General features: G+C 38.6%; 1 protein-coding gene across 15 annotated transcripts in view; it reads right to left on the bottom strand.

Annotated features, from left to right (window-relative positions):
- The window catches only part of PPFIA2 (PPFI scaffold protein A2), a 478162-nt gene extending 471067 nt beyond the window's left edge, over positions 1-7095 (bottom strand). For 6 of the 15 annotated variants that reach the window (XM_040491322.1, XM_040491323.1, XM_040491324.1 and 3 more), the window contains exons 1-2: positions 6148-6575; positions 1705-1955 (exon numbers count right to left, since the gene is read on the bottom strand). In XM_040491322.1, the coding sequence (XP_040347256.1) occupies positions 1705-1953 (249 nt within the window). In that variant the 5' untranslated portion in view covers positions 1954-1955; positions 6148-6575. Of the gene's footprint in view, positions 1-1704; positions 1956-6147; positions 6579-6981 lie in introns of those variants that run through there. The other 9 variants (XM_040491318.1, XM_040491315.1, XM_040491317.1 and 6 more) reach the window with 3 other exon arrangements.
- Between the last annotated feature and the right edge of the window lie 6113 nt (positions 7096-13208).

Raw genomic sequence — 13208 nt, 5'->3', positions numbered from 1 at the left:
CAATAGGAATATTCATATAATTCTTTTCAGATATGAAAACGTAGAATTATAGGGTGCTTCCCAGAATGCATCTAGTTTTCCATAATATACATCATATACTTACAAAAAAGTCAAGAAAATTCTGAACTCTGAAACACACTAGCCCCAGAGTGTTGAGATAAGAGATTGCAGACCAATATAATTCAAATCCAAAACTTAAAATTTTAGGGGTGCCTGGGTGGCTCAGTGGGTTGGGCGTCCAACTTTGACTCAGGTCATAATCTCATGGTTCATGAGTTTGAGCCCCACGTCGAGCTCTGTGCTGACAGCTCAGAGCCTGGAGCCTGTTTCAGATTCTGTGTCTCCCTCTCTCTCTGCCCCTCCCCTGCTCACACTCTGTCTCTGTCTCTGTCAAAAATAAATAAACATTAAACAATTTTAAAAAAACTTAAAATTTTAGATGTTATTATAATCAAAATGTTCAATACAGCTGAAAAATATAACTCTAGGTAAAGATATGATAGCTGTCTTTTGAGATGAATCAACTCATTCTGTGTAATTAAATAAACCGGTGTACCAACGGGTGAGGGTTACAGAAAACAGTATTGCATCTTAACACAAGACAAACTGAAAACAAAAAGGACTACAACAAGAGTTCTTCATATAGGGTTATGGGGTTACCTAGTGGGGATGTGATAAAGGATTCTAGGTGATCCTTTCCATTCTGAGAGTCTTTAATATCTCAACAACACACTTCAAGTTAATAGTACATCTGGGTTTAGAATTTTATCAACTTTGATTATATAATTTTCAATATTTATGAAACGATATTTGCTACAAGACATAACTTCATGGAGAGAGGTCAACTCGTCAACATTTCTACACTGTCGTTAAAGTGGAGGGCCAATCAAATTTGTATTTAAGAGAAAAATATAGTGTATTGGGGTTGATTATTAAAAATCTCATTCATATTCTATAATTTTTCTCATACCCAAAACAAACACAATTATTCTATTCTTAAATAAGAAAATTGAGTATCAGTATTAACTTTGTATGTAAATAAGCTTGAAATTCTTAAAATGATATCTTTTTCTATAAAATAAGATGCTTGACAAACATATTGAAAAATAGCTAATCTAACAATTTTAAGTTTGTTAGAGTAAGGCTGAACTTTTGCCTTTTCTCTAACTTCCAAAATATATTTTCAAGAAACTGGTTGAAATGTTTTTGAAGAAGAGGGTATAATACACTGAAAATTCCAAGAATTTTTGATCAGGTGCTAGGCATTTTTAAAGAAAGACAGCAGACTTCCAAACTATGATTATTTCCAAAGACAGACCACACAGCTGAAAATGGAAAACACATATTTCCAAATGTCATAATACTGTTTAAAGAGCAAGAAAGAGAAAACTAACTATTCCCAAATTTGGGTGATTGAAAGCTGATCAACAGGTGATTTTTCTACACCCACCAAAACATTCAGATAAAATTTTCAAAAGAAAGACCTGATAGGAACTCAGCCTTCACACCCACCATCACCAAAGTACTACAAATTTAAGATAAGATTTTATGTGAACCAGTAGTAATCTATTCTTATGCTTTTCTCACCAAAACATACATATCATACATTTTAAGCAAAAAGATAATTCTAAGAATAGAAATAAAGCAAAGTATTGTCACATTTGTGATTGCAATAGGAAAGACAAATATTACCAGGAATCATACCTGTGGCAGGGCTGAATTGAGCTGTCTCTGGAGCGAATCTCTGTCATAGATGACATCCTGCAGTCTTTGCTGGGCAAGTGAGAGGCTTTCTTGGGTCTCCCGAAGGGTGTCTAGAAGACGGTCCCTTTCATCTAGCATATTCACCATCAGCTGCTCAAAATGGGAGTCTGAGTCTGAGCCACTGCTTTGGGACCCCCTTTGGCTCATTGGGGTGTCCTCATTAATCGTGGGCATCACTTCACACATCATTGCTTAAAGGAAGTAAAGGGGAGGGAAGTCTTAGTACTAAGAAACTATTTGCGATAATGCCACTTGACCCTCAACTCACCAAACTCTGCAACTCATTAGTCTGATTGTCTCTTTCTTCTCCTACACACTGTTCCAACTCCAACTAAATATTCTGACCTCAATGAAATATGATTCATTGACTTCGGCCAATCTACATCCTTTCTCTTTCATTGATAATCTATAAAGCTTCTACCCAAGATACAACTTGGTTTCACCTACTTCTCAAAGATTTGGGGTTTTTTTCATGATTTATTCCTCCAATTCAATTTATAGTAATATGTTATTCAACTTACTAATAAGTGATCTTCACCTGTAAGTTTACAAATCTCTTATAGCTAACACCTCCATTTTACCCTTATTTGTTATATTGTTAAAAGGAAGCAGAGTGTCTGGCTGTTAATGGGTAGGAAGTAAATGATTTTTGAATGACTTAAATAATTGAAGGAATTAACATTCACTCGTTCATTTAGGAAACCTATGAATAATTGAGTATTCATTTTATATAATAATCAGTTTTGACTTTTTAATTTTACCAACAGATTTTTTTTGCATACCAACTAGTTTATAGTTTCTTGACTTTACAACTCCCATTTTATTACTTTTATGTGCTCTCTACCTAAATTAAGGTAGTCTACATAAAGTAGATAAAGTGATATTGACTAAATTTGATAGAGGCTTTATGAAACAGACTGAGGTGCATAAGTTTGTTTAGGTCATTATTCCCCTAATTACCGTTAGTATTCCTTTGTCTCCTGAGAACTGCATTGTCTGCTTTCCATCCAAACAATACAAGCTAACACTCTTTCAAATATTCCACAAAACAGACACCATAAACTACATTATCTAATGTAGTAACTTCACATCTCAGCTGTTAATCACAAGGTTCCAGTCATGAAATAAATGAACTGCTTAGAATATTTTTAAATCATTTATTAATTTGATTTAAAATAGACAACAGACTTTTAGATATACTGATATACTGTATAGCATTTTAAAAATCAGAAATTATCTCATTTTCCCTTTTACCTTCTATCTTATGTTTGAAAAAGAATCAAACCCATCTCAATTTCAGTTGTTGTACTGAGGCCAGGAGCTATTAATTAGAGGGCTTGGTTTTGCAGAAGGCTGATGTGGAGATATACTGGTTTTGCTGTTGATCCTGGAGCATTCTTTGGTTTTATAATGCAAGGTCAATTCATTTTTCTGCCTATATATTCCTGTCCTTAGGGAAAATATTTCTGGTGATATAGTCAAATAAAATGTCAAGACTTAACAGGTCAATAGTTAATTACTTTTATGCAATTCTTCATATAAATTGGGTTATTGAGGAGATAAATTCAATTATCTGAATGATTTGGTCAGGGCACACTGAAAACTAGGAGAAACTTTTTAAAAGATAAAAGGAAAGTATCTTGTGACTGATATTCTACATAAAAATTTAAGGGGGGGATGAATTGTAGGATAATTCAAGATAATAGTTTGAATTGTTGCTCATCACTCCAAACACTGGGCTACCTGAGGGCAAAAGAATTGACTTGTTCAATTTCTTATTCACCCTAAAATAAGTAAAAGAATAGATACATAAGATGTATTTAAATGCACACGCGAGTGCGCACACACATTGTTACTATTGCTAACCACTTAACATAAAAATATAGTATTTTTTGTATTTTTCTCAATTTGAATTTTTTGAAACACTATCACAAAAATGGAAAGAAGACTCGTTTCTAACTGCTATACATCTTCTTTTCATTAATTGAGAAGGAATTGGGGAAAAAAATGTTCCAACACATTTGAATATTAAAAACAATTAGTTCACATGCCATGCATGAAAATCCACACACTGAACAGCTGTGTCATTCTGAGAAATCATTAGCAGGAGCCAATGTGTTTCTTTTTGACATTTAAGGTTAAAACAAAACACTGGGAGAGGAAATGATAGCACTGTGACAATTTGTGTCAGAACACTTACAAGGTTCACATTTTAGGGTTACTTAAACATTCTTAAATCCGTATTTTACATCATATCCTTCTTGGGAAAAAGCCCTTCGTGCATCTTAACTCTGAATTACTCATAAAAACTTGAAATTCCAAGGAAAAGCATAACTGCGGTGATTACCTCAGCTACAATGCCCTCCTGGATACACTACCCTAGTGCTAACAAAGGCTTGGTGTCACCATGGGACATTACACATTCACGAACTTTGGGCTCTTATATCAGTATAAAAGCTGGTGTCTGATTTAGTCAGTCCAGAGATGCTACAATGAGAAGTAGCTTAGGGACTTAGGGTCTTAGCCTATTAATTCACTCAACTTGATTTGCTTTCACAACTAAGGCGTTGGAAGGAGAGCAAGTCACATCACCTCTCAAAACCTCAGTATTCTCTTCTGTAAGGGAGGGGGAGAATCCATGATTTTCTTTTAAAACAAGCCCATTGTAAGGCTTCAATAGAATACCTGACTGAGATAACACAGTAAAATTCTAAAGGGCAATTAAAAATTCTAGTATTTATTTAGTTATTGTATAAAGTGAACAACATTAACCTTTTCAGACAGAATATTTTGCCTTTATGATTCATTCTAATTCTAGGCCTAAAGTTTTAATTCCAGTGGGTACTCTGAACTCTTCAGATCCAATTGGGAGAAATTAAACTATACAAAAGTTACTTAGGAAATAGATGACTTAATCTGCTTTTTCTTCACCAACCCAGATGAGCAAATCCAAAGTCTTTTCACCAAAACTAGAAGAAAATTTTTTTTCTAAAAAATTTAAAGGTCACTTTCATGAACTAGCTTAGTTTCTGGCACTAGAACTCCTATCCTGTCTTATATAAATGACAAAATACTTGTATAACCCTGAAAACAAAATACAACCTGTTTCTAAATGCATATTTGGGTATTAAGATCATATATTCCAGGTAAGAGTTAAACACCCTATTGTAGAATGGCCAACATCTGAAGCAACTTCCAAAGGCTGTCTACCCTCTAGTGTACTCCATCTTCCTATACCACTTTTAACTTTTACAATCATTTTCAGTCTTAAAAATTGTATTGTACCACACAATTCCTGAAAAACCAGGAAGGACATCCTAACAGCTCACTTGGATATTTGCCTTTTCAGCACCCCTCTCCAAAGCCAATTGAATTTATGAATTATGTTATCCTCTTCTAGATGTTGATGCCTGTTCATGAAATTACCTAAGGTTTCAAGACCTAGTTAGAGACATTGTTTATTTTGTTGTGAAAGGAAAAAATAATAATAATAATAATCTGATTGGTTTAATTGTCCCAGTGCTTAAATTTAGCTGGAAGAATTTTATACCAGGAAAAGCAACTCCCTTACTCTTAGTATGTAACCTTGACTGTCTTCCAGATCTCACAGATTTCAAAATAAAAGTTTTGAATGCCCACTGGAGTCGTTACCCAAGGGCTTTCAAGATCCAATGTGTTTCTTAGTAATATACGCCTCTCAAGAAGTACTTATTCAGATATGACAATGTTACAAAAGGCTTTTTTTTCTGTCAATGAATCACTTTATTGAAGCAAATCATTGGGATTTAGACCCGACTAGAGGCAAAGATGCAATTATTCTGGGTAGTTAGTTTCCTCTTCAAAGATTTAGTCTTAAGAACCAACCCAGCTCCACCTCAGTTAACCCACAAGGAGTGAGAGAAATCCTAGCCATTGTCTGATTACATTACATGAATATTCCTCCTCCTATTTAACTCTTTGAAATCCCTTGTCCTCAGGAAATATTATGACCACCTCTAATGGAAGCATTTTGCACTTTCTTTACCCCAGTGCTTTTACAGATGGCCAGGAGCCAGCCCTCGCCACACAGCTGGACAGTTATCTCTCAGCCACACCCCCCCACCACCACCCTGAAGTTGACTTCATAATTTCCACACTAAAATTCTGTATGGTTTGCCCAACGAGAGACAGCCAAGTCGGGAGGAGGTGGAGAAACAGGAGAAGGGAGAGGATGGGGGTGGAAAGCAAAAGGTATGGAACAGTAATTGGCAAGGAGGAATTTGCATCTCATCTTCCCTGGGGGCGGGGTGGGGCCGGGGAGGGGGGTGGTAAAAAATAAATAAATAAATAAATAAACAAATAAGGCGGAATGGACACCTTGCAACTCGAACACAGTTTCGGTACCTAATGTCTGTAATTTCGGGTCCTGCTTCTTCAGTTGATCAATGACAACCGCAGTCTCAGGCTTGAGGAGAGGGGAAGCTCACAGCCGGCACTCCTGGACCATTTCCCTAGCAACCGGAGGAGAAAGGCAGCTTAGACACTCGCGTGCCCCGGCGCCCTCCCTGAACGTGCCCCGGCTGGGTGGCGTGGCAGCAGCCCGGCATCTTCCCGCGGCTCCGTCAGCAGCCAAAAGGAGAAGCGTCCATCGGAAAAATGGCATATTACAAATTTTGCTTTGGGAAGCAGAGCTCGGTTCAGACCATTGTCAAAGGGAGGAGAGGGGGAGGCGGCTCTTAAAGCAGTAGCGGCCCCTTTGGCGGAGCAGCCTCGGCTTCCCGCGTGCAGCTGGTGACCCGGGGCGGGGAGCCGGGAGCAGGGGACTGGGTTGGACTCACAGAAACTTAACCGAGCGGCGCCGCTCCCCCCCACCCCCCGGCCACCATCCCCCCTCGCAGGCCACCCGGAGGGGGTCCCTGCAAACGCGAGCTTTGGGGAAAGGCGAGAGGAGTATCTGGAAGAGAAGTTCTCCACCCATGCCCCCACCCGGAGCCTCTCCGGAGTTGATGGCTAACGCCGAGAGTTGGGAAGCTAAAGGGAAGCGACTCCCCAGGGATGCGGGGAGCACGACAGGTCGTCTCCCGGCCCCCAGACTGTTTCCGCGCCAGGGCGTCTCATCGAACTCAAAAGAGGCGCCTCTTCTCCGGAGAGGCGAGCCGTCGGCCCCCCACACCCGACTCTCCTCCCAGCCTCTTGGCGAGCCTCGTTGCTTGCACCAGTCGGCCGGGGGGGACCAACCTGCCGGGAGCCGGTGCGGACGCTACAGCGTCGTCTCTCCTCACTCGCCTCGTGCTGTCGCTGCCGCCGCTCCTCCTCCCCCGCCTCTCCCCCCTCCTCCTCCTTGGCAGCCGCCACCTCCTCTTCCTCTGGAACCAGGGCTTCCCCTGGAAGCTGCTGCAGTGGTTTCCACCGGCCCTTAAATAAATTCTGAAGTAATCACGTCTTTGCTCTCCTCCTCACGCACACGCGCTCGCGGATACACACGACTCCCTCAAAGCCGCTCCCGGGCTGCTGGGGCTGGCGGCCGTCCCAGCGCCCCTGAGAAGCCAAGGCTGGGGGTGGGCAGGTGTGGGCAGGGGGTGCGCTCTTCCTCGTCCGGGCTTCCCCCCGCACAATGGTCGCCGCAGGAAAGCGCGTGTCGGCTGGTGCTGTGGGGAGGCCGATGCGCTTGGGCACCTTCTCGCTCTCTGGCCTTCCGTGCTTGTCATTTCTCTAAGCAGCGCCCTGCTCCCCGGACCGAGGCACGGTGGTCATGGTTGACCTGAGTCAAGCTAGGGTGTGGTAGCATCTGTCACTTCTCACTGCCTCTCCAGCTCTTCTCCATGCATTGCTTTGGCGATAAGGATGGTGTGCGAAGTCCTCCCCGCCCTAGTAAATTTCAGCTGTGAGCAAAGTCTGGTCTTTGGAAAGGGGTTCCAGTCCCCCTCTATACCTACACATCTCTTTAACCTCTTCTCCTTTCCTTCTGCCTTCAGTACAGACTCATTCCGCCAGGAATAGGGAGGAAGCAGGAGACAAAACCAGTACCCACTCTGAGAAGGGAGGAAATGTTGTCAGGGAGGGAATTTAGCCTCGCCTAGTTTTAGTGAACGGGAAGAGGCCACGGAGAAGGGAACAAGGAGAAGGATTAAACTCTGTGTATAATATGGGGATTAATGCAAGTATCCTCAGGGTTTAGGGCAAGAAATCCAAAAGGCATGTTTTGCTTTTGTGTATCACAAAGAGTCCAAAGCTAACTGAAAAAATAGTTTGTGAACACCATCTCACTTAAATCAAGTACAATATCAGGAAACAGGATCTTTTCTTCTGGAGTAGCATTTAATTCAGTTAGCAACCCCATAGTGAAATGCAAGGCCAAGTTCATATATTTCCCCCTTCTCTTCTAGACTCTTATTCAAATTCTGCATCATGACATAATCCTATAGTAATTAAATATAAGAACTAGGTATTTATCCAAAGGATAAAGGAATGCTATTTCAAAGGAGCACATGCACCCCAGTGTTTATAACAGCACTATTGACAATAGGCATAGTATGGAAAGAGCCCAAATGTCCATCGACTGATGAGTGGATAAAGAAGATGTGGTGTGTGTGTGTGTGTGTGCGCGCGCGCGTGTGTGTAGGAATATTACTTGGCTATCAAAAAGAATGAAATCTTGTCATTTGCAACAATGTGGTTGGAACTAGAATGTATTATGCTAAGTGAAATAAGTCAGTTGGAGAAAGACAAATATCATATGATTTCACTCATATGTGAAATTTAAGATACAAAACAGATGAACATAAGGGAAGGGAAGCAAAAATAATGTAAAAACAGAGAGGAAGACAAACCATAAGAGACCCTTAAATACAGAGAACAAATTGAAAGTTGCTGGGAGGGTGTTGGGGTGGAGGATGGGCTAAAAGAATTGGGACATTAAGGAAGACACTTGTTGGAACGAGCACTGGGTGTTATATGTAAGTGATGAATCACTAAATTCTATTCCTGTAATCATTATTAAACTTTGTGTTAACTAATTTGGATTTAAATTAAAAATAATTAGGTATAAGAATAATTAGATGATTCATTAGATGTCTACTGAAACATTATTTCTGAAACATAACATGCATATAGATTACCAATGGATCTTATTAAATTGTGGATTCTGATTCACCAGGACTGGGGTAAACCCTGAGCGTCTATACCTCTAACAGCTCCCAGAGAAGATCACACTTTGACTAACAAGGGTCTAGACCACTCAATCAACCTACCATTTGATGTGGCTTAACCACTCTTAACTACAGAAAATTCATTAACTCATGCGATAGTCCAGTCCATTTTCAGACAGACCTAATTTAATAATAACTTTTGCATATTAATCATATATCAGTACTCTTTTAACTTTCACTCTCTGACATTTCCCAGAAGACATAAAATGCCCTTTATACTTGAAAAAACTTGATATGTTTAAAGACAGTTTATATGTCACTCTGTAGAAGAATTCCTTTCTTATTAAACCTTGGTTCTAATTTCCTTAGTAATCAACATTTGCCTTGTACAGCTTCAGATATTGTTACCATTTCCAAGAAGAGTGTTGATTTGCCTGACTCCCATTCACACATCAAACAAAAGTTTTAATTCTCAGTATAATCCCTACATGCGGCTGACACACAATTAAAGTATACCCAGTAGATGCTGTCACAAAAAGGAAGAATTTGATAATGGAAGGCTGGAAATAGTCATAGGTAAAAAATATTTTAGTAAGAAGAGATAGTCTTCATGGGCACTCTCAGCTTAGAAACTATACGTTCTCATTTTCTTACCACTAACATCACTACAAAAAAAAAAATAACCTTTTCAATCAAAACTGAGGAGCATTTATAAATAGCAATTTTGCAGAAGAAATTAGGTCAGCCAATTCACATGAGTAAAGAGGAGTCACCCTCTACACCAGTTCTTCTAGTTTAATAGCCCTCAAATTTAGCATGTAGGAGAATCTCCAGAAGGCTTGTAACAACACAGATTTCTGAACTCCATCCCAAGAGTTGCAGATTCAGCAAGTCTGTAGTGTGGTCAGGGAGCTTGCACTGCTAATAAATTACCAGGCAGTGGACTACTGCTAGGTCAAGAATCCCACTTTGAGAACTACTGCTTAGATAAATCTGAAGGAATCTGGGAACAAAATACATAGAGATCCAAAAACACATTTCATCTTGTTCATTGAAGACAAAAAGTCTCTCAAACAAATATAGAACCAATTGATATGCTACAGTTATCATCTGCTCTTTAATAACCAAGGATCACTGATTAAGATGAGATATGCTTATCTTCTGGTCAACTAGTTTTAGGAAGAGATAGTGCAGGGCACCTGGGTGGCTCAGTCGAGTAAGAGTCCAACTCTTGATTTTGGCTCAGGTAATGATCTCACCGTTGGTGAGTTCAAGCCCCCGCCTTTGGGCTTGTGCTGACAGTGGGGACCTGCTTGGGTTTCTCCCCCTCACACGTTGCCTCTCCCCCAGCTCACTCTTTCTCTCAAAATGAATAACTAAACTTTAAATAAAAAGGGGGAAGAGGTAGTAAAAATCACCCCTTTCATTAGTCTCAATACCTTTTATCAATGGAAAGATTTAGTCCATAGAGGTATACAGTGTTACTAGTCACACTTACCAATGTTCCCTCCATATATTTTATTTTACATACGATTTTTTCTATATATTTTCTTAAGTGGGAGGTGTCATACAACTACTCTTTAGTAATAATAATAAAAAGGGCTTTTTTTTTTTTTTTTGATCAAGGATAGTTTTGTTTACAAGGATTAAGTTACTGAGATCAAAGCACAAGAGAAGCAAGGGCCATGACAACAACAAAGATTCGGTAAGTGACAGTAATTTGTCTTTTGAGTGCAAGGATAATTTGGATGCAAAAAGAGAGCAAATAATATTAGTTATAATAGACATGTTGATCTCAATATCACCTCATTTCAATCGTATAGTTACTCATTCTAAAAATATTTCGCCTATATTCACAATAGTTTATGTTAACATTGTTAAAATAATTAAATGACATTTTTTTTGCACTTATGCTTACTGTTGAGTTTAAAACTGAAGACAGATTTGAATAAAAAATAGAAGTAACTCCTTTCATACACTTTACCTATAGTTTTGTGGGAATGTGAATTTTATTTTATTTCATTAAGCAGCAAGGCCACACAATACTATGACATCGTATTATTTAGAATAAGCAACAAAACACCAAATACATAATGACTCAATCCCAAATGAAGTTTATTCTTCACTCTCTCAATATTCCAGGGTAAGACTTGGTCAGTGGTCTCCTTTCTTTCACACAGTAATTTGGGCTCCTTTCTTAGCTGGCCCCTGCCATCTCCTCTGGTTTTATATCCAGATGGTGAAAGGAAAAATATAGGGTACAGGAAGCACCCCACTTCTAAAACCCTTGGTCCAGAAGTAACACACACTTTTCTCATGTTCCATTGCCAAGAACAACCCACCTGACAATATCCACTTATAAGAGAAGCTGGAAAAGTAGCCCACAGAGCCTTAAGGCTGAAAGAAGAATAAAAAGGCTCTTGTTGAAAACTTAGACAGTTTCTCCCACATACTGTTTGTGAAATGATAATAGAAAGAAAAGGTATGTAAAAGCATATTATGTTTAATTTTTCTGTTATGCACACATTAAAAAATAGATCAGATGCAATTAATTGAAATGAATTGTCATAAAATTCATATCCGGTTCTATCATAAATAGTAAGCACTTTTTATTATGTAGGTTTCATGTTTCTTGTGTTAATGCTACACATTACTTACTTGTCTAAAAAACAAACTGCAGAATAGGAGAGCTATACTAAGCACACTGTTGCTAACTCTTGTGCCTCCACATGAATATATAAGCATCAATTCTCACAAGATAAATTGTTGTGAAAAGACTACATTAATCAGCCTTTATCTATGCATTTACATGGGATTACTGTAAAATGTACCAATTTGACAAATAGTCACTGAGATTTCAGCTCATAACTAAGAGTATCTTAGCATTCGGGAAAAGCAAAAACTGTTATTGTCTAAAGTCAAAGTATGAGAAGAGAAGGCAAGTTCCAGAGAATTTTCTCTTGCATCATTCTGTGCTACCTGACATCAAATCTAAGACTAATACCAAGGCACTGGAAACAAACAAAATAGTGAAAACTTCAGAAATATTTTTTCTCCTTTTAAAAGGAAAAATAACATTTGTAGGGGAAAAATCTGTTATGTTCCTCCTCTTTAGATCACTATGAAGTGAAATATCAAGGGAGAAGAAACATCCTAAATACATTCAGCAGTTGTTTTCACCTAGATTTACTCTAATATAAAGCCCCATAATAAAGTTTTTCATTTTTGCCTCTGCTCAAATTCTGGGATCCTCACTTATAATCCTCTAAGAATTATAGAATTTTATGCTGGGAACACTAATCTAACTCCATTCTTACAGGTGAGTAAATTAAAACTCATTACTAATAATTCCTGGGTTTTCCAGCTCAAGCACCTGAAGAAGCTAGGTACACACGGCTTGACTTCTGATATGCACTTTTTAACTTTTGTCAAATATAAATCTTCCAGAATTTGACTCAAACTTATTTCTGATTACCTAACTACCTTGATTATCGACATCACTGATACCAGTCTAATATTTCTTTGAATCAGTTGGCAACACAAATAAACTGAATAATGTTGAGCTCAGTGATTACTGCTGTTCTTTTGGTGAGACATCTTTGGGAAAAAAAAAAAATCACCATTTCTTTTTCATTCAAAGACATGTGCAAGCAGTCATAGACAGTCAAGTAAACAATGAAAATAACTTAGATGGGTAATCTTCACTTTGGATATACTTTAAAAATTCATAGAGTAATGAAGCACATAAATGTATGATTTAGAAAGACTATAATTAGAAAACAGTATCTTCAGTATTAAAGTAATAAGAAAAATTTACTTTTTTAAAGTTTATTTATTTTGAAAGAAACGGAGAGAGCATGAGTGGGGGGGGGGGGCAGGAGGAGCAGAGAGAGAGAGGGAGAGAGAAAGACTCCCAAGCAGTTTCCACACCAGCAGCGCAGAGCCTGATGTGGGGCTCAAACTCATGAAACTGACCCAAAATTAAGAGTTGGATGCTTAACCAAACTGAGACACCCAGGTGCCCCTAAATTAATAAGAAAAATTTAATAACAAGAAGTCCTAGACAGTTGAAGTCTGTACAAAACTTTCTTCAAAATGACAATTATATAATGTACTTAGCAAATGGCTCTTGTGTTCTCAGGCTGAAATGGAGTGGAAATACGTTCATAAATGTAGAGGGGTGAGATGTGGAAGGGAGGTCAAGACTAGGTGGGGAAATGGCAAGTGTTCTAGCATGTGCTAATGGGTAAAAAGTCATTCCAAAACCTAGTAATGTAAAACAACAAACATTTTCTTATTTAATCATGGTATCGGTCA

This window comes from Herpailurus yagouaroundi, unplaced genomic scaffold, assembly GCF_014898765.1.
Source record: "Herpailurus yagouaroundi ecotype Mexico unplaced genomic scaffold, PumYag 182, whole genome shotgun sequence".
Classification (NCBI taxonomy): domain Eukaryota; kingdom Metazoa; phylum Chordata; class Mammalia; order Carnivora; family Felidae; genus Herpailurus; species Herpailurus yagouaroundi.
The sequence above is the reverse complement of the archived record's forward strand: the minus strand, read 5'-3'. Positions and strand labels throughout refer to the sequence as shown.